The following is a 22184-nucleotide window of genomic DNA, read 5'->3' on the forward strand; positions in this document are numbered from 1 at the left end:
GAAGCCGTTTTGCTCCGCATGAGATTTGTTATGCCTCGAATTGGTATCATTCTCCTGCACTGTGCCCCACATTTTACTAATAAGTTGTATGTCTGGCAGATCCCCCATAGTAAAAAGAGACAACCAGGCTGAAGTGGTTATCAAGGGATGGCTCTTCAAACTGGAAGGGGCCACAATCAAGCAGTGGAAAAAGCGCTGGTGCATCCTGTCGGAGTATTGCCTCTTCTACTACAAGGGTATGCAGATCTTTGGCACGCAGTCACAATTGCATGAACAGCCATAGGAAAGAAGCACAATCTGATATTATATTCTTTTTGGCTTCAAATTTCACCAGACGTAGTGCCGATTCATTTTGATTGTATGTGCTGCTGGTTCAGTGGAAAGTTGGTCCGACTTGTGGTATCTTGGAGGATTCAAACTTGTGGTATCTAGGTCTATAGCTTGCATCGTGTTGCCACACTCACCGCCACACTTTGCCAGTGTCGAACCAGCGAGAAAAGTCAGCAAAGTTTAATGCTGCTCTCTTACTTCCCATGTGCCAGGTCCAGAGGAGGAGAAATGTCTTGGATCAATACTCTTGCCCAGCTACAAGATCAGGCAGTGCATTGCCGAAGACAAGGTGTCCTTGAAGCACTCTTTTGTGGTATGTGGGATGGGCTCACTTTGCCCGCTCAATTGAAGGTTCTTTGCTCTTGCAAACTATGGTTGAAAGTCACGTTGAGAGCAAAAGGTAAATGTTATCCAAGTGATCGTTGAGTATGAGTAGGTAATTGTAAGATATGCATGTGGTTAGCTATTAGTGATTAAAGATATCCTCTAGGCAGTAATGGGAAAGGAAAGTACTTTTATCTATTCAAAGTAGCTCAAAAGAGGCAAAGTTCTTGAAAACAGTTCATACTTTCACATATGGCATCAGAATGTTTTCTCTCTGCAATCGTTTTTTATTTTTTTATGGGAGGCTTGTGACCTTCATGCATATGAAAGCTGTGTAGAGGAATTATTTCAGATCAGACAAGTTTTAAGCAAAACAAACATGTCAATATACCAGGTAATATGTTTTATTTAAAACAGATTTTTAAAAAGATTACTGCTAAGTGAATGCCATCTTCGCTATACGTTTCTTGAGCCTGGCGGACATTCGGGGGGTGATCAACCGTCACAGTCTGGTGAGTAATTAAGTAAAAATTGTTCATTAACTTAATAGTGAACATAAACATATGGTTCCAATTAAAAACTTGCTGAGCGTCATCCAAAACCACTAAAGCAATATTTTTACAAATACTTTGAGTGCTTGGGAAGTGTAGTAGTGTGCTACAGGTAGCATTCCTGCAGCAGCTACAAAGCTGGGGCTATGATACGAGATGGAAAAATTGTGCAGGTGCTTTATCACGCAGGTAGCCTTGCTGCTGCTGCACGAGTAATAACTTTGGTGCACTACTGCGCTTCTCGCTCGCTTAAAGTCTTTCTGAAAACTAGTTTAGTGGTATTTGATGGCGCTCGGCAAGTCTCTAATTGGAACCATATTTCTATTTTCACTTATTAAAAAGTTAATTAACAAATTTTACTTTATTACTCACCAAACTTTGATGGTTGCTCGCCTCTCGAATGTCCGCTGAGCTCAAGAAGCATGTAGTGAAGTCGGCATTCACATAGCAGTAAAGACACCTTTTTCAAAAATTTATTTTTAATAAAAAAAATGTCACCCGATATGTGGGCAGTGCTGGTGTTCCCTACGCCAACAAGCCTGTCTTGACCAAGGGTCATTAAACATGTTACCTGAATGCATCCCTGTATCCCTTCCAAACACACTCCCAAATTTTCAGGCCGAGCATCAGAACACCAAGACGTACTACTTTGCGGCCGAGAACAGCTCCTGCATGTGCCAATGGATGAACGCCATGTCGCTCGCCGCTCTCATGCAGACGGAAACTCCGCACAGGTAACTCACGAAAATCGCCACGCTCTCTGCTTCCAACAAATTTTCTAACACACTTACTTGCACACCTCCCCCATATCTTTTCACCCCGAAGGTCCTTCGAGGTATTCGTGTTTGACCGTGCTTCAACATGACCGTGTCTACAACCTTTGCGCTAACCTGCTCTGCAACGGTCAACAGCCGCCCTACTCCAGTCGTGCAAACCGCACCACAACGCAAACGCGCGACCAAGCTTTTACTCTCGCAGACGGTCAGAACTAGAATTGTGAGACAGTTTCAGTACAATATAGAAGTACAATCGCGAGCGATCGGCTGAAAACACTGCCGAGAAACCGCCATTTCAGATTCTATGTTGGCTGCACATGGGTTGGCTTGGTTTGGCAGCGCTATTGGAGTACTCCTAAGTCCTACCGCTAGGTAACGCTATGCTAGAGCCTTTTTTTTTTTTTTGATCTCCGCGTAATTATTATCATCATTGTTACCATCTTGCTTTTTTCATTCATCTTTCTTGGTCATGGACTTGCACCTCTCATCATGTCTCAGTGAATCGGATTTTCGGGCTACGCTAGCTTGGACGTCATGGTTTCATCTCTTCTTTTGCCGTCGTGAAGTGTCGCCGAGAAGCGCAGAATGTACTCAACCACAGGGTTTGACTGAAATACAGTGAAAGCCCTTTAGAATGAACCCACGTACAGCGAACTATTCTCTATATCAAACTTACTGAAAATTTAAATAAAATGCATGTAAAAAGTACTTTTTATAACAAACAACATGTTGGCTATATCAAACTTTTTCCACCCGGGAAGGCTTCCAAAAACGTGCAAACAATCGTCTTCTAGCCTGTCCCTTCCCCCAAAAAAAAGAAGTAGGAAAGAAAGAAAATTCTAATAGCTCAAGTTGCGAACGAAATTGAGCAAAGAGAAACAATTCAGAAGGGGAGAACGCTAAAAAAATACACTAGCTTGCACGCTCAGAAAAAAAAATCTTGTCATCCCAGAAGGGTTGCCCACGAAGAGAAGTGATTCAGAAGGGGAGATAAGTTAAAAGAACAAACTCTGCTTGCGACAAACACATCGTGGAAGTTCGTTGTAAATGGTTTTTGCTATATCGAATTACTTGCTATATCAAACTGATCGTAGCGTTTCGTGCTCTTTGTTATAAACGGGTTTGACTGTAGTACCCTAAAAAGTATTTTGAAATGTAATTACTGGGACACATGGCAAATACGCCTAAACTGCTGACACTGAAAGACACTGATAAAAAGGTATTGCAAAATGTATCGGAAATACATTTGCAACATGGCCAGGGTATTTGAAAAAACAAATAGAGGAATACATTTTGCAGATATGCAGGTAGAGACACATGTTCTTCCGTATTTACTTGATTCTAAGCACCCCCTTTTTTTCGCGATCGCGATGGCCAAAGTGGGGGGAGGGGTGCTTAAATTCGAAAAATCTAGAATGACCCCCCCTCCCCCCCCTCTTTTCGCTGCGACATGACGACGAGACGGGTGCGAGAAATAACATTTCATTTTGCAAACATTCAAAAGAAAAATTGGTGGAGACAGTGAACCCATTGCTTGTGTAGGATGCTCAGTCACTGTCACTGCCACTGCCACAAAGGAACGCCCACCCGCGTTGCCGCAAAAGCAAAATTTGCCGAGCGCTGCCGATACCAGGCCCACGTGACAGCATGCTGATAGCGTTATCAGGGTTGCTTTCAACCTGTTTTTGATGTCCTGTGCCGCCATCTGTCGTGTGGCGTAGGAATGCAGCAATGGCGAGCACGGCTAGCACAACCAAACTGGAGAGGCGCACGGCCGTCACGAGCCTGCGTGCTTCTGCATAGGGGGGTGCTTAGATTCACATGCAAACATTTTTGCAGGTGTTTATGTTTGAAAGTGGGTGGGGGGGGGGGTGCTTAGAATCGCGAAAATACAGTATATTAATTTTGCTATACCTGTTAGCCAGCAAACAAGAACTCACAGTAGGATTTCAACATGCACCTTTTTGTTCCTTAAATGAATAAATGACTCCTTCAAAAAAATTACAAGATACATCCAAAAAAAAAAAAAAAAAAAAAACTCAAATTAAGATGCACAGAAACAAACAGTTCCTAACGTTTCGGGGTCGACTTGACTCCTTCAGGGGGAGACTAAAAATGGAATGGGACAGCGAGATACCAAGTGCGAAGTGCCCCTCCGCCCACATCGGTGAAACTATATATTTTCCTAAACGCATGTGCCAACACCAGAATGATTTGCGCAATTTCGATCGCGAGCATAGCTTTGTTGCGGAACATTGTGAGGTACTTGATCATGATATCAACTTTGGGAACGCGCACGTGATAGACAGAGCCACATGTCCGAAATCGTATGTTCTTGGAGTCGTGGCATATTCAGAAAACACCAGGGAACATTAACAGTTCCCTCGCGGCCTTACCATCTATTTACGTCCATGGCCCTTCGTCCCGTTAACAAAACATCAACTCGGTAGAAGAGGAAGAAGAGGTCGAAGCTCTCGCTCTCGCTCTCCCATTCCATTCTTAGTCATCCGCTGAAGGAGGAGTCAAGTCGACCCTGAAATGTTGGCAACTGTTTGTTTTTGTGCTTTTGGTTTGAATTTTCTTTTTTTTTCGGATTGTTTCCCCAAACCAGACAGATTTCTGTCGAAGATGTTTACTTTCGAGATACATCCGTCCTTGATAGTATCGCGATACTGGGAATACACCCGAAAATGTATTTTAATACAGAAATACAAAATAAGTTAAAAAATTGTATCGCAATACAAAAATATAAATACAAAATGTATTTCTAAAATACTATCGCGATACATTTGTACCGCAATACTGCCCAACCCTGCTCGACCTTAAAGCTAGAAAAGAAGGCAGCGAGCTAAAAGAAAGTCGCCGAACGGAAGTGGAAGCGTAACCTGAAGCAAGGCACTATTGGCATTTTTTTTAAGCACGCTTGGGCATAATAAAGTTTTTTATTGTGCTAATTTTTCAGGCCTAGTTTGATGTGACCGCATTGATGAAGTTAAATAAAAACAGAAAAAATAAACATAGGGACGGACACGAAAGAGGTGCTGTTCTTCCCGTCCTTATGTTTATTCATTCTGTTTTTATTTAATTTTTCAGGCTGCTCTGGTATTCAAATGTTTTTCCAGCCCTTGCGAAGTCCGAAATATTGGTCGGCTACTGTACATCGACCCATCCTTGCATTCATTTAAGTGCCGGAGCCACGGGACACCGCCAGAGACACCATCCCCCGCCTCACGGCTTTCCTCCGAGCTACGAGCCGCGCCCTCCCTTGCACCAGCCGCCCCTCCGGACATCGGATGAATCCTTCGAAGTCGAGGGCTATGCCGTCGAACACCAGTACCTCGGCAGCGGCGACCAATACCCGTGCTCTTATACGCGCAGCCCAATCTACGACCAGCGTCCCGGCGTCGTCCCCGGACCGCGGCACCCCGTCTACGCAAATGCTCCCCCAAAGCCGCTTCGTCACGGCGCCCTGTCTCCGACCCAGGGAGGCTACGACGGATACAATGGCTACGAAGCCTACGACGGGTACCCTGGGTTCGAGGGCTACGACGGATACGACCCGCAAGAACAGCTCCCGGCTTACGCGGGAAGACCGAGATCGGCGCACTACGGCGACAGCGTGGCAGCCGTTGCGATGCCGGCGTTGATGCGGCCGCATTCGGCCGACTTTCTGGAGCGTGACGAGGAGGCGGACGTTGGGGAGTTCCGGTTCGGGAGGGTTGCTGCGTCCGCGAGGCCGCGTCCCAAGTCAAGCATGGCTCAATATGACTGGGAAGACGAAGGCTACGACGAAGATGAGTGGCGAAACTGCGGCGGGGCGGTTCCTGTGGAAAAATTGGTGGCGGGTCCGCAGCGTGGCGCGGCGCAGGACGACCCCCGGCGTCTTTTGGTGGGGAGGCGGGACGATGGTGGAATGCAGACAAAGAAGGCGGCTCATGTAAGTGATACATTTGTTTTCTTCCTGTCGTTAGTCCTCGGCACCTTATGGCGACACTTTGTGCCGTCTTGCCATCGTCTTTGTGCCACATTGTCAAGGCTAGCATAGTTTATACAGTGCTTCAATGCTGTGAGGGCTATTTGCACGAGCATGTAGCTTTGTGTGATATGTCCTTTTTATGAAAGCATGTGCGAATGAGACGCTAGATGAAGCCACGGCCTCTTGTAGCAGTGCCGGGCTGCAGCACTGTGGAAGCTACCTTTGACACGATGGAAGAATAGCAGGCAAAAAGACGAGGACAGGGTCAGGAATGGTACACAGAAGACAGACAGGTGCTAACTCACAACTCAAATGGGTTGTATGTTGAAAAGAAGAAAGAAGCAGGAACATGCAGCAGGCTAGAGGAAAAGAACACTGGCACCTGGAATGCAGCAAGGATATCAAACGCATTCACCAGTCTTAAAAGAATGAAGTACACACGAACATGCGGAAGGCTTGGGAGAAAAAAATCACCAACATGAAAGGCGCGACGATGACTTCAACCTTGCTCGCTACTCTTTAAAAATGAAATTTCCTTGTCAGTTTAATACAGAAGGCTGGCTGACTCAGCAGTCTCCCGAACTGGAGATTATAAACGCTTCAAATATTTTTCTAGTGTGCTTGTCTCTGTATGGATCTAATACAGTAGTTTGATTTAAGTAAGGTACAAAAGAGCAGGTTGTACAGTGTGACGGTAGGTGACCCCTCCCACTGTAGGTTGCAGGTTGTACAGTGCGATGGTAGGTGACCCCCCACCTACCATTGCGCTGTACAACCTGCTCTTGTGCACCCTACTTAAATCAAACTACTGTATGAGGTCGACACAGAGACAAATATACTGGAGAAATATTTTGAAGCATTTATAATTTCCGGTTTGGGAAACTGCTTTGTCAGCCAACCTTCTGTATCCTTAGCTGACAAAGAAAGTTCTTTTTTAAAGGACACATGCAAAGGAAAAAAACATTTTTTTTAGCATCCTGGTTGGAAAAAGGAAGTTTTAAAACAAATTTACATCAAAAAAGAAAAATTTTTAGAGCTATATCTACAATGCGATACAAATTTGTAGTTGGCGCCCGCGGGCGCCGCGGAAAAGTGACCCTTATTTATCACGTGACTGGTACTTATTTGTCATATGGTGCTTGCTCTCTTTCAGAAGCTTCCAATGGCCTCTAAAAGTAACTTATTCATCTTTGTTTGAAGTATAACAAAAAACTAAGATTATTAAGTAACTTTTAGAGCCCAAAGGAAACTTCTGAAAAAGCGCTAGCTGACGTGATAAACCCCTGCACCGGTCAGACGACGGCGGCAGCGCCCCCAAGCAGACAAACTTGCGCTGCGGCAGCTACAGTGGCGTGGAGAAACGCATTGAAGCGGTGTCACGCAACGCTCGGCGTGCGGCGGCAGCGTGACATTGCGGCGGCAGCGACAGTCGCCGCGCTCCGTTACCGGAGCGCGGCAACATTTTTTGTTACCGGGTGGTGTTGTGACCAGTGCTACATTCCATTGAGCCTGTTGAGGTGTGGCAAGTGCCTGAATCACTACTCTGATGGGGAAAATGCACACCTTTACAGTAGAGAACTTCACTTGATGCTCTTTTAAAAATCTCTCGGAACACAATCTCAAGGCTGTCCTTTTTGTCTAAAGTGTCCCAAGTGCTTGGCAGGCTGGGGTGTGTAAAATAAAAAAAGGGCAGCAGCCATACAACACTGGTGAAGTTTTCACGCACCCAACACCATTGTAATGAACCACATGTTCAATTTCATGTGTTTATGAATTTTGACAATTATGTTACTTTTTAGTTTAAAAGATTAAGCATAAAGATGTATTTCTCTCTTGACTGGATACCTTTAAAAACATGAACTTTTGAGGTGCCGATCGGAAGTTGTTTAATTGTCCAGAAACATTTTCAGTGCTTCTCTTGTTGTAATGCTCTGCTGGCATGCAGTACAAGAGGCTATTATAACAACCCAGTTAATTTTAAAACCACTTAGACAACAAAGCTGAGAAAAAAAACAACCATCAAAATTGGTATGAAGTTGATCAAAGTCCAGCAGAAGGCAGCAAGCACGTGCTGGAAGCGGAGCCTCCACTGAACTCTTAGCCTATCATCCACTGCAGGATTAGTCTACTGGTGATGAAGTATCAACAACAAAAAGGTTGCACGGTGCGGGGCATTCATGCTTTACCCACGTTCCCTCTGCACGCAACACAGAAGGAAGAATCGATGAAGCGGCTACTGGAGTGGAAGCAGCGAATGCTCCAGTCTCCGCTGCGCAAGAAACAGGGCCAGCAGAATCTGGTGCCTTCCTCGTTCGAACTCCAGTCGGCCGTGCTCAAGAGGCCCACCCAGGTGCTCGGTGGCGACGTCAGGGCTCCGCCGGAGCGGCCTCCGCTCCCCGAGGAGTACAGGAGAAGGGTGCTGGACGAAGTGCATGCCCCCGGCGAAGTTTGGACGGGTCAGCGACGCCTGTCGGGAGGTCCGTTGCACGAACCGATCGCCGGCAGGCCGCATGAGATGCAAGATGCCCCTGGACCGGATCTCATTCGTAAGCATGCCGTTGATTCCCCTCTCCGTCGCAAAATTTGTTGTGTGGTCGCCGACATCCTTGGAAAAATGCCGAGGTGTTTCTGTTGTCCTGTCGTGAGCTCGAGTGAGGGCCTTGAACGTGTGTGTACCGTCGAGACACCATGGACAGGCCTGTCCCACAGACAAGACAACTGAAAACTCTTCGTAGTCGTTCTAGGCCGGCAGTGACTACGGTGGCGCTTGCGTGGCCTGAGAATGGCCTTTTTTTGTTTGGGAAGTGACGTTTCTAAAATGCATTTCAGAATTGACTAAAGCTGACTAATGCAGGCCCTGCTTGTACAGGCACATTTCTGGGAACTTAATTTACTTGTCTGGGAACTTAATTTACTTTAAAATAGTAAATAGGGGTTCAGAAAAAACGGCTGCTCTCCAATGTTGCACGGACTTGACTCAACAAATCTATGCTTCTTTATTTGTTCGAACTTGGTGAAATACTATGCTGTTTAAGGAATGACCTTCTCTACTAAAATTTCTTGTTGCGGCTTGTTTTTATACAGTGTAGACCGCATATAATGTATGTCTCGGGAGTCGCGAAAATCCGCACTATAAGCGGTACCGCACTATAACCAAAACATCAATTTTTCAGGCCAAAATACATGCCATGAGACAACTTACCTTTGTAAAAGAATTTATTTTATGTTAGATGAAAAATAAAGCTTAGTTTGAGGAAAGTCTTTATATCACCAGGCAGTTCTGTCACAAGTGTGTCACACATTTTGAAAGAAATGAGCGGCTTTTGCCTGGCGCAGCCTTTTAACGGCGTCGCGGGTTGCGGACGGACGTTGTGAGCGTTCAGGATTGCTAACCCTAATCAATTTTCTCCGGAGATGAAAACGCGTGAAAATTCGCATCCTTCATACGGTACGCGCCAGTAATACCTTGAACTTTAATACACACATGCAATGCGCCAAATAAGAAATCCGGGCGATGTTCGAGGACACAAATGCTTAGAAATCACCACTGTAGTCGAAGTAAACAAACACGACGACACGGGCGTTTCTGCCGTCTTGAGAGCGCCGCCACGACATCGCCGCACGAGTAGGTGGATCTTCCCTTCTAGTACGTGCTGGGTTATCATAGCGACACACAACGAAAATTCACAGTCAAGGATAGCGCTTTTACGCAGAACGATGAGATGCACGCCATCTACGACGACGATCACAACCGACGCCATGTTTGCGGAATAGAAGCAGCCAGTCTGCGACCGGCATGCAACGCGCGCGAACACTTCTCCTCGACCTGCGATTGGTCTGTCGTTGCGGTTGTTTGTTTCTTTGTTTCCAACGCAGCGGAGAGACGCACGCACGTGAACGACTCGTGCGTGCGTCCCTCCGTCGTTATGGCAACTGAAGCCTCTCTCTTCGCTTCTCCCCGCGTTTTCGAGCAACTTCCTTGCCCCGCAAGTGCAGCTTGTGGCTCGCGCCGTCAGCGCCGTTATCTAGTGTCGCACAGGGAAGCGAGCTCGCTGCTCCGGTCGGCGGCGCGGTCGGCGGGCTGTGCCAAAAACCGCACTATAACCGGTATTTCCCTTCGCGCGCCTGCATTTTAAGCGGTATGTAATTACATGGAGTTCTATGGGAGGTGAACCGGTGGTTTAAAAAAAACGCGTTATACCCGGTCCTGCACTATAAGCGGTTACATTGTAAGTGGTCTATACTGTATATATACATCTAGACAGCAGGGCTGTCGTAAAGCCAGCAAATAAGTTTTGCATTTTGGAACTACAGTCAAACCTCTATGTAACGAAACCCCCGATGTAGCGAAGTACATAACTTTTTCTAACCGCAAGTGTATGCACGCCATGTATTTTTTACCTCTATATAATGAAGTCCCGTTTGCCGAAATTTCTATGTAACGAAGTTTCATGGACAATTCGTCACAAACTTTTAGGTCCCAAAAGAGATTTTGGGAAGCACATGCGCTGAAAGGGGCCCTGATAAAGTGCAAAGGGTGAACAGGCCAAATCTGGCGAGCGGGGTGTACAGAACGGCCACTATAGGACACTAGAGCTGCCGCCATTTCGTCGGTCGGCTTCGTTCGCGCTGCGTACTTCGTTTCGAGACCTAACTTAACGCGTGCATTTCTCGTTTTCCTGGGCGATGGAGCCTTGAAGGCGATGGAGCCGCCCCTGACAACGTCGACCTCGACGACTTTCCATACGCCGACTCTGCTGTCACTGCTACGGAGGAGGTGACCGACCAGGTGATAGCTAGCAATGTTCATGGAAACTCACGAGGCGGGGACGACATCGAGCCTGATGAGCAAGACACCTGCAATGTGCTCAGTAACCGTGAAGTAGTGGACGCAATTGATGCCTTGAGGCGGTTCGCGAGCACACAGCAAGACGAAGATTCTATGCAGGCTGTCTGGCTATGTAAACGTCATGGGATGCTAATAATAATGCCAACAGTGGCCCAGAAAAAGGTGATGGACTACTTTCAACCAAAATAAAGGCATCCTCGGTGAGTGTTGTGCACCCGAGAAACATTTATGAAAACTTTCTTTAACTTTAGCCCCGAATTTCAATGTAACGAAATTTCAATGTAACAAAGTAAATTCCGAATTTTACCAACTGCGTTACATCGAGGTTTGACTGTATTCAAAGTCCCCTGAAGACAGTAAATGTGCACGGTTCTCATATACTTAAAACAAAATAACAGCCCTTTTCTTTCTCACTGGCATTAGAAGACTATTTAAGCATACATTTAATGTACACAGCAGCACAGTTAGTGCAAACATTATATTAGCACTTTTTCACCTTTTATTGGCAGTCATCAAGTTTTACCACTTAGGTTAGTGCTTCATATGAGTATAGTACCTACGACACTACTACTAGTATTGTAATAGCTTTGATAACAGCCCTTCGAAAAATAGAAAAAAACAGTGATTGCTTGTTGCAGTAAGATTGTTACGATATCCACTTAGTACTTAGAAGTAAAGGTGTGCGAATACTCGAATATTCGAATTGAATAGTAAGTTCCCGAATAATTTGATTTGCGAATCTAATTCCTAGTATTCGGTCACTCGTATATTCGGCCAAAAACGCGTGGTAGGTGCGGAGCTGACGCAAGAGCCGTTTTTTTTCCCGATGTTAGCGCCGTGATGTTAGACAGACCATGTGAGAAACACCTTTCGGTCGTACCATTCCACAAAAATCGAATGTGCAGGTTAGAAAAAAGAAAAGTAGCGAACGCCAGAAACTTCATAGCATTCAGGTTTACTCAAGATCGTGACACAATCTAACCTTGAGTCACAACCGACACATCCCGTTTGCGCCGCTTCCAGACAGGAATTGTTGGGAGGCCGGAATTCTGCGCCAATCCTAATTCTTTTCATGAGTAAAAAACGCCGATGTAGAACACACTTGCCACACTCAAAAACCGGCGACTGTAAGGTCACAAAAATAAAACCACATCAACACGCCGATGAAACCAGCTGAGTTGTCATCGTCGTCGTTCTTTCAGAACCGCAAGCCGCAAAATCTGATTCGGAACGAAACGGAAGGAAAAAATGGTGTGCCTAGATTTGAGAGGGTTTCCAATCGTTCGACAGCCGTGTTTGAATTACAAACTGCGAGAAGGTGACGAAAAGACGAAAGCGTCAATCGGGCAGGCGTCGTCGCTCTTCCGTTTGCTCGCCTGCTTTCCAAGTGACTGCACAACACACGTGCACTTACGACAAATCTGCGCAGGAGCCGTCTCTGTGGTTTCAGTTTCGCTTGCTCCCTCTTTTAAATCTAGGCTCTCTAAAACAAGATAGATGGACGGAGGAATGAATGCATAGCAGCAGTTGAAAGGTGACTTGCGCCACCTAACCACATGTTTTTTTTTTCTTACTTCAGATTATATCGTTTAAGCTTGTTTACTCAGATTTAAATTGGATCTTTAGTTCCCAACGTCCATCAGCAGCTGCTGTTTTTCTTTTTTTTTTTTTACCACTATTTTTGTACATTTAATCTTTTGTTCCAAACGACATGCATATTCTGCACCAGGTGCATACTTTGCACATATAATAATCTCATTCAGAGCACACTTTGAAAAATTCCTACAAATAAAATCACTATTCAATATTCTATTCAATATTCTGCTTTTTTTTCTTAATTCAATTCGGTATTAAATTTGAAAACTACTATTCGGTATTTGCACACCCCTACTTAGAAGGGATTTTCACTTTGTATTGCTTTTGCTAGTTGTAGCTTTTAGGACAAAAGTGTTTCGTTTCATCCTCAGTCTTAGCAGTCTTTCTAAGACCTAACTTTAGAGGTACTATGCACGTTTTCACCTTAAGAAAAAAGGAAGTTTTGTGCATTGTTCATACGCTGTGCGAAGTAGTTTTTACAGGATTTGGTTGTCAAAGTAAGGAGCGATGCTTTTGACATTTGAAGTCTGTATGTCTTGAAAAGGTAACATACCTATATCTAATCTAAAATGCACCTACATATATGTTAATTATCTACATAAAGGGAGAAATTAGTAATGCTATGCTAGAAGCCCCACTTTTGTTACTACGGTTCTTGAGATGAAAACGAGTGTGGTATGGCATGCTACAGCACTGTGCGTTTCCCTTTTGTGCTTATTAGCATGAAACATTGTTTACTTTTTTCTGTTTGGTTTTTTTGTTTCTGTTGAAGATTTTGTTTACCCTTTTGTTAGAAAGTTAACCACCACCAACTGAGGGACTGTTGCACTTTGCTCTTTCTATTTGCTGGTTGCCTCTACACAACAGCTATAAAAAAAGATGGCTGCTCAAGATGCAGCATATCAGAAGCTGAGCGAGCTTTTTCAGAAACATTACAAAACTAACTACAATTCCCGAAACTAAGCCTTTAGACAGCGATAGTTTTCTTCTTTTTTTCCTAGCAAAAGAGATAAAGGTTGTTGTGTTCCCAATTTTTGCATTGTCGTTGCTCAATCGGCTCGCCCCAGTTTAAACAAATTCATTAACAATTTGTAGTAGATTTTTTGCAAGTAAACATCATGAAATCTAGACGAGTTGACAGCCAGAATGAGAGTTGCTGTTAACAAGTTTCAGAAATTCAAGCTTATTGAGTAAGTGCAACAGTCCAATGCCCGCATGGTTCCGTCTTGTTTTCCTAAGTTGCCCCCTTTTTGCTTTTTATTCTCCCCTCCCCCTGAAAGAACACACAAAGCCACAGCCCCCACGTTGCAGCGACAGCCCCGACTACGTGAACCTCCGGAACATTCAGTGTGTGCGCCAGCAACAGCTCGTGCAACACAGCAGAGAGCCCGAGCCCAGCCCGAACCCTGTCCCCGCGAAAATCAATCAGCCGCTTCGTTCCTGCCTCAGCCCCACCAATCGTGCTAGACAGGACGCCTCTTTCGCCGATCCGTACTACAAGCAACAGAGCCAGATGACAACCGGCACCGCTTCAGAGATCGAATCCGGCTACGTGGACACCAAAGTCGCCCGCAGCAAGACGCCGACCTTCGGGTTCATTCCAGCGAGCAAGCATTCGGGAGACGCGTACAATGGCAGCGAAGGTCACTCGGACCGGAGCCTCAGCCCGAGCAACGCGCTCGTCCAGCGCGGAAATCGGAGGCGTCCGTCTAGCGATCGGATAGTCTCCGAGGCTTCCCCCGCCCGCCGTAACGAGTCGGAAACATTGCCTAAGGAATTGAGGCGACGGAGCGACGGCTTTGCCGTGACGCCCCCTGTGTCGCCTGGCGGGAGCGTTGAGGGTCAGGAGCACGCTCCGCCGGAGGGGCCCCGTAGTTCGGTGTACGGACGTCCGCCAAGCACTTTGCGGACCGCCGCAACTTGCCTAGATGTTGCTGAGCGGCGCAACGAAGAGGCACCTTTGGGCAAGACTCACGGTCCCGACCGCGAGAGTGTGCATCCCGGCCGCAGCGCCGGCCTCAAGAACTCTCCGCAAGACGTCGTTGCGCAAGACCGAGTTTACAGCAATTCGAGTGTGTGGCGCGAGGAGAGTAGAGTCTCGACGCGGCCATCGCATCCGGTTCGGGAGACTTCGAAAGAACCGAACGCCGAAGGGTTTTACATCAAGAAGGAGGACTACTACCGTGCCTCGCAGATGTTCTACCCAAAGCAGGTGGCCTCCAAGAGCCTGCTGAGCTCGCTATCGGACAGCGCGAGCAGCGGCGTGCTCGAAGTGGAGACATTTGATAGCCGCTACCGCAGGAGTGCCACCGTCCCGACAAGTCCGCAGTGGGAACTGGACAAGGATGTCGGCCTGCCGCTGCCAGACAACCTGGACGTTTCCTTCCAGTCGACGAGCAACAACTCAGTTTTTGAAGGCTCCTGCGAGTGCCTCACTCCGGGCGACCAGAGTCCGGAGTTGTTTCAGGGAACGCTGCGTCCCAGCCGCACATATGTGAGGGATCGTCGGGTGCAGAACGACCGGTCTGGGGATGTTTCCGCTGGCGCCGAGGCAAAGTGCCGTGACGAGATGACCACGAAGGCCGGCGCCAACTTCGAAGAGCTGCGCTCGGCATTTCAGAAGAGGAAAGAGGCTCCGCCGACCAACATAGTGCAGGACCGGATCAAGCGCTTCGAGTGTAAGGACGAAACGGGGGTTGCAGGAAAGCCCCAAGAAAACTGGCCGGTTCTGGATAAGAAGGGCGGCGGGGACTCCGAAGGTCCCACGTGCGAACGAGGGAGGAACTGCAAGGAGGGAGACGGCGGCGGCGGCCCGGTGTTGTCGAAGTCGGAGCCCGCCGTGCACTACGGAAACTCTCTGCTGCTTACAGATCTCCGCAGGAGCGCCGATTTCAAGAAGGAGGGTGCACGAACGGCGGACGACGGTGCGACACCGCCCAAGGTTGTGAAGCAGGAAATCGTGGATGCGCCACCCGTGCGTGCTTCGCTTTCTCCGCCGACGCCGGTTCAACACCGGTCTCCCGAAGCCCACTACCTTCCGATGGGGGGATGGCTGGCCAAAGAGGCCGACTACGTTTCCATGAATGTGGACCTCAGTTCCGGCTCGCCACCGGACGAGCCCGTGTACAATGAGCCCGTCCTCCCCGTGCCGAGCTTCGTGCACGACTCCTTCGGCAAGATTCGGTCCCTGTCGCGCCAGTCACCGAAAAAGGAGAGTTCGGAAACGAGCAGCGAGGAATCAACGGAGAACATTTATGAGCAGGTGCGTCAGGTCACGGAAGAACCGCCGGCACTGGCCGCTTCCAAGGAGGCCACGCAAGCCAATGAGGCGCCCGTGTATGAAGAGCCTTACAAGTTGATGTGCAAACAAGCGGGGGAGAACGTCGAAGAGAAAGCCAAGAGCCTCGAACCATTCTCTAAGGACGGCAGCAAACAGGCAGCCAAGAAGCCCATCCCAGACTTGCTGCACCACGAGGAAGTGAAGGATTCCGGCGCTTCGGATGCAGACGACGAAGCCAGCCGCGCCGACTTCGACACTCCAAACTCTTCATTGCCGAGTTACCAGAAGGAAGTCCTGAACGAGCACCTTTCCACGGCGAACCGGTCGTCGCTTCTGCCCCGATGTTCAGCTCAATCCTACCTACCGGTGTATGCGTCGCACTCTGCGAAGTACTCGTTCAAAAGAGACAAGAGCCCGAAACCTGAACAGTCGCCGGCCGGACCGCCGTATGGGACTTCCGACAAGGACCGCGTTGAGACACCTAGAGGTCATTCCCCAAAGCCGCCACCCCTGGCCTCGGCGAGCTCGAAGGCCTTGTTGGATGGCTTCGTCAAGGCCTCGCCTTTTCAGAGCGAGCGGCCCACGAGCATTGGTCTCCTCAAGAGTTTCGACGGGGACACCAGCTCCAGCGACGCAGGGTCATGCTTGACCGGCCCGAGCTCTTCCGCGGCCAGGCCGCCTGGCCCAGACGCCTCTGCGGTGCAGGGTAGGGCGGCATCCGAAAACTTTGGCCAGGTTTCTTCACCGCTCCTCTCCACCGCGCCAGACATCCTGCCGTCCGAAGTCCGCAACGTCGTCTCTGAGTCGAACAGCAACAAGGCCCTCAACAGCGCCCCCTACTACTACTCGGATATCTTCGGCGACAAGCTGCGAATTGCCGAGAGGCCATCATCGCGCCAGGCGGGTCAGCAGGCACGCATCGCACCCAACACTCCGAACAATATCCGCGAGGTCGGTCCGACGCCGCAGGTTTCCAGGGACAACGTCGGGCGCCGGGTTAATAAAATCTCGACATCGGTGCCCGCAGGACTTGATGCGAGCCACGTTCGGACACGCTCGGAGCCCGACCCCTCCGCAGCGGAGTTCGAGAGCACGCTCCGCGGACTGCTTGGCCCGGCAGATGCTCGCAAGTTCTCCGACGCAGAGCGGAACAAGTACGTCGCTGGCCACACGCTCGAGAAGACGTCTCACATGTCGCGTTCAGTCCTCTCGCACATGCGCAAGCAGCGGCCGGACTCTTCTCCCCATCCAGAGCCTGGCGGGGACCGACCTCCGCCGGATCAACAGGACGACGCGGAGCGGCAACGACTTTTGTCACGCGGCACCGGGGGAATGCTTCCCCGACGTCTCTCGCGCTCGCTCGAAGACATGATCGACGTAACTTCTTCGCCGGTGCGGCAACGGCAGAAGGTCCGCAGCAAGACGCCCGTGATTCCGACGGCGGCGGAGTGTCACGACGATGAGCCGTTTTACGAAAACGTTGGTTTTGGAAGTGCACGGAGGGAGCGCGCCTCCCCACCAAAGTCGTTGGGTGGGGCAAGCCCCCAGGTGTCGCCGGCGAAGCACAGTGTCTACGATGGCGAGGACTTGTGCCGCGACTTTGTTGTTCCGAGGGTTTTGGCCGGGTCGTCAGGTCCCCTTGGCAATTCCTTGAAACTCCTTGCCGCCAGCTCTGACGGAATGGACCAGAAAGAAACCAGAAACGATGTCGGCTCCTCCCAGTATGACGAAGTCGGGAAACTGAGTGCCGAACTCACCTCCCTTCGGCTTGTTGGCTCGGATTTTCGCAAAGAGGCTGGCTTGGGATCCGACGACAGTGTGCGGACGCGCGAAGGTAACTGTGCCCTCATCTGCTATTCTGTTTAGCAAGCTTCCAGTTGATAGGCTGTAAATTCTGCCAAGTGCATGCCATACTTTTAGTTTGTTTTTTTGTATTTCTGCATGGCTTTCTTTTTTACCAAGTTGGGAAGCTGGAGCTGCGAGCTGGAATGGGGATGCGTGCTAACTCTATTTCTTGCACATTTTTTCCCGTTGCAACAGGAAAACGATGCAGGTCGAACGACTTTGCAAAGCCGAAAACTCGAGATGGTATGTACAGGCACAGTACGGATGATCTGCATTCGTGCAACATTGGCTGCCATTCGCTGAGTGTAAGATTTTACTGTTATTTTGTTTTTAATACAGTTGAATCTCGTTAATTCAAACTTGCGGATAATTCAAATTAACATGCAGGTCCCGTCCTATGTGTCTCTATGGGAGGAAACTCCCGGTTATACTAAACAATTTTCGGTCCCCCTTGATTACGACTTAACGAGATTCGACTGTATCTGTTTCATTCATAAAACTTATAATCTGGGCTTAATGGCGTTAGGTATGTGTAAAAAAAAATGTTCTCGTCTCCGTCTGTCGTGGACTTTCGAGAACAAGCCGCACATTTTCGAATCATTAACGTGCTTATATAACTTCAGGGGTGGAACGGCTGCGCCATTTGCGCCATTTTGCGCCAGACGCATTTGTTTGTGCCATCCTGTGTCATGTTGTGGAAACTGCGCCACAACCAGTTCCTCGCGCCATTATGCACCAAATCGCAAAACATGCGCCAAAAAAAAATGTATTTTCTCTTGGTTTCGGTTTCTAGCCACTCGGTTGGCAACAATGAGCGCGTTTAGCTTGGTTGGCCTTGCATTTCTTTGTTCTGTTTATTCTCCCTGTGTATCCCGAGTCGGAAGCGTGCGAAAAAAACTGGGGGATCGGATTCCAAGTGCTACACCACCTGCGACTGGATTGTTATTCGTGAACCATAAGCGGTTAAGCAAGTCGGCCGAGGTGAGGTCAAGTCGTTAAGCGTCAGATTGCCTGAGGCTTTGCGGCCTGGGATCCGGACGTCAGCCAGTTGAAAACAAATGAGCAAAATATTCCTTTTACTACTTCATCCTTAGAGGTTGAGACCGCATTTCCGCAAGATAAATCGTGATTTGATAGAACTGAAACGCGGTCCTATCCGAAACCTTGCCGGCCAGCAGCTCTCATGTGAGCGGTAGATCTGCTTGGCTCCTGCTTATCGCTCCGAATACGTTAACTCCGTCAATCATAGTCTGCTGCTTCGATATTGAATTGCACAATAGGATAAACTCGAAATTCGTTGCCCTGTTCCTCCGCCCAACTGCACATCCGTTGCGTACGCTTGTCACATGGTTCGCACATATAACTACTATGTCGAGCACGTGTGGGTTGTGCGATAAGCAGTGGCGGTTTGCATTTTGATCAGCTGAAAGCCACTCGGAAAGTATCAAGGACACTATCTTCAGAAACATATGGTACTTGATTTTTGGTTCTCATTAAAGGGGCACTGACAGGGTATTTATGCCCTCCAAGGGTTTTCTTTGTGCATTACACATGAGAGCCCAACTACCCATTAAACAATTCGCGGTTCGAAATTCGTTTTCTTTCCAACCGAAAACAGCCGATCAAGAGATCTGGCCGGTTTGAGTCGTGCTCACTCTCTTCCCCGTGGCCACGTGCCATTCATTATGGTTTAGACACAACCACCAAATATAATCAAAGTCGTAGGTCATTGAAGGCGCACACAAAATATTAAGAATAAAATAGAAATATGATACCCATTTTTTTGTTGCTTTTAAAAAGGTGCAAATGCGTTGTTTGGGGAAAAAGAAGTATCACAGCAACGTGACTTCCGCCACCTCTCTTCTCTATACTCTATATTTCTTCTTCCTCCCCAGTCCGGTTTCGGTTTCGAAGAGTTCCGTTTTTTTTTTTACTTTATTAAAAATATACGTGAAGCTGTAGCAAAATATTGATTGGGTAGTCTTTTGACAGCACAATAAATCGCATATAGAAAAAAAAAAAGGGGGGGGGGGGCGTGTTAGTGTCCTCTCAAGGCTTGCAAAGTTTCAAGTTTTTGCATCTGTTACACTGTTTTCCCATCTACCTAGGTCCCTAACCACTCATGTTCATCTGTGCTGCTAAGCACAATTGAAGTTTCTCCCGTTCTTGTCCAAGATACAAGCTGAAGTGCAGTGAAAACTGATCTGAGCTGTTCCTAGCCTGCTCCAGAATGTAGTTTTAGCTGCTCCCATTCTGCTCCAAAACAGCTGTTTCAGCTGCTCCCATGGCTGCTCCCAAGTACTAAATTTCACGAGTTCCACCCCTGAACTTGTTCTACCACTTAAGCTTTTTTGTAAATTGTCCCGTCGCATAATATCATTTACACTCCTTGTTTACAACGAGTGATGCTGCTTCTGAATACATAGATGTTTGCTTTGTCTGAGCCGTTTTCACTTTCAAACCACTTTCAAACACTTTCAACTGTGCTCGTCATATTGATCTCTTAACATAATGCAATTCGTCACTAATTAATGCTTCCGAGGCTTCGTATGTCCCGTGTGTAACAATCTCGACACGCTTGCAGCCCCTTCAGTTGGACTCGGAGCCAACCCCACTACCAAGCGGGGGTCTGAGCCACAGCGTGTCTGCGGGGGACTTGCTGGGAAAAAGCGTGAGTTTGCGTCGTCGGTCTGATACGACAGCGTCTAATGCGGCATAGTGAAAAAAAAACTTGTGTCTGACCACACCTTTCGCATGCAGCACGAAGAACTCGTCCTGTTGCTCATTCAGCTGCGAAGAAGCCAAAGCAGCTTGCTGACGTGCCAGATGCAATGCAGGGCGGAGCTGCAAGAGCTCAAGGAAAACATTGTGCAGAGGTGAGTGGGCTCCGCTGTTTCGGCTGGATTTCTGGATTCTTGTCGGGCTCTGCACCGACGGATCTTTTGAGGCAACTTCGCATGTGGCTCCCAGTGCTGAAATAGTGCAAAGTCAGCACTGCATCTGTGCCTATGTCAGCACTGACTCGTACCCGATTTAAGGGGACATGCACCAGGCGAAACCATTTTCTTTTAAAGGCGAAGGCCTTACTTATTTTATTGAGCGAAAGAGCGTTGAAAGAGCCAAAAAAAATATGATTGAGTGGCACGCAGGGTGACCCTACTTGTCCCTTTACCTTGGCGTCGTCCTCGCTGTCATTCTAGAACCCTAGGACGACCTCACTTGTCGCATTTTGCGAAGAACAAGCGGCGGCATCGTTGTGCGCGAAAGAAAGCCAAGTACGCCTAGACGCCAAGTACGCCTAGACGCCGTACTTGGCGTCGATTTTTAGGATGTCGTCCTATACGTTGTCCTAAACTTTAATGCGTGTAGAAACATTCCTCCCGCAGGACTATAATGCTTTCGCCTTCCTACATGTAAGCAGTCTTAAGTTTATTTCTATAATTTTAGAGCTCTTAGGCGCCCGTTTCCGGCTTGAGTGGCGTCGCCGTCGGTGTAACCTTGCACGTTGCATTATGGGAAAATTTCCCTGCTAAATAAAGCGGGAAAGTTTTCGCTAATTTCTCCGTTAAATTTAGTGGGGAAATTTTCCCGGTAAATTTAGTGGAAAAATTTCCGACTAAATTTAGAGGGAAATGTTACCGCTAAATTAAGCGGGGCAAATTTCCCAGCTAAGTTTGGCGGAAAACTTTCCCCCACTAAATTTAGCAGGGAAATTTTTGCTATATTTAGCGGGAAATTTAGCTAAAATTTGTCGCTAAATTGGAGCGGAGCAGGATGAAAGGAGGGGCATACCCTCCTCTCTGTACCTTCCCCTCGTCCTCCTCAATAGCTGCACTCTAATTCAACATTATAGAGAATTGTAAATGTCTCATTTTTTAAAATTATTTACGACATCAAAATGAAATTTTTACAGTTTATGCTGTTAGATTTGATTTAGCTTGCTTTCTTCTGTTCTCAATACAGTGTACATGCAGAAAAAAAACCATGTTCTTGTGCACACGTGAGGCATGGCGACTCTTTTATAAAAGCCCAGTAAAATTAACTAATTCGCTCCTTTTAAACCACTGTGTGCAATGAACATTAAAAATAATATCCGCAATGTCTCTTTCATTTTACAATTAAAAATAGCAAAGATGCCATTTCAAAGGGCTATTAAAAATTCCTAAATGTTTCAGATAAAAAATATACATTCTAACCAAACCTAGATAGTTGCATTCTACATATTCTAAAGTATATGCATGGCGAATTTGGTTGTGATAGGAAAATAATACCTCTCCCATGCATGAATTACATTGACCATATAAAACAAAGTATACTATGTTGGGACGTTCATCCAAACCATATGTAGAGTAAATGAAGAAAAAGGTACTCACAAATATAATTTGCAAAAGCAGAACAGATCTGTTCTCAGTTGAAAACAAATGCATTCCAGTAGTCAGGTAATCTCATTTTTGGTGTTACGCAGTAATTTTTTTTAGCAAAATGGTTGTGTATTTGGTCTAGACATGTTAGCTCTGTATAATTTCTGTATTGCAATGCTAAACAAAATCCTGCAAAACCAGAAAATGAATGTGAACATCTCACAATGCACAAAACCCTTCAAAGTACTTGAAAAAAAGTGGGGCATTGCAGTGCCCACAAGTGCATCACCCGTCTC

At 47.4% G+C, this 22184-nt stretch overlaps 1 protein-coding gene across 1 annotated transcript in view; it reads left to right on the top strand.

The window, feature by feature from the left end:
* The window catches only part of LOC8025501, a 51084-nt gene that overhangs the window by 2237 nt on the left and 26663 nt on the right, over positions 1-22184 (top strand). The window contains exons 4-12 of the mRNA XM_029975664.3: positions 100-236; positions 543-643; positions 1824-1939; positions 5168-5918; positions 8170-8503; positions 13683-17516; positions 17723-17832; positions 20112-20198; positions 20288-20403. Coding sequence (XP_029831524.2) covers positions 100-236; positions 543-643; positions 1824-1939; positions 5168-5918; positions 8170-8503; positions 13683-17516; positions 17723-17832; positions 20112-20198; positions 20288-20403 — 5586 coding nt within the window. The remainder of the gene's footprint in view (positions 1-99; positions 237-542; positions 644-1823; positions 1940-5167; positions 5919-8169; positions 8504-13682; positions 17517-17722; positions 17833-20111; positions 20199-20287; positions 20404-22184) is intronic.

The sequence above is a fragment of the Ixodes scapularis genome, unplaced genomic scaffold, assembly GCF_016920785.2.
Source record: "Ixodes scapularis isolate PalLabHiFi unplaced genomic scaffold, ASM1692078v2 PGA_scaffold7__128_contigs__length_106722199, whole genome shotgun sequence".
Taxonomy (NCBI): Eukaryota; Metazoa; Arthropoda; class Arachnida; order Ixodida; family Ixodidae; genus Ixodes; species Ixodes scapularis.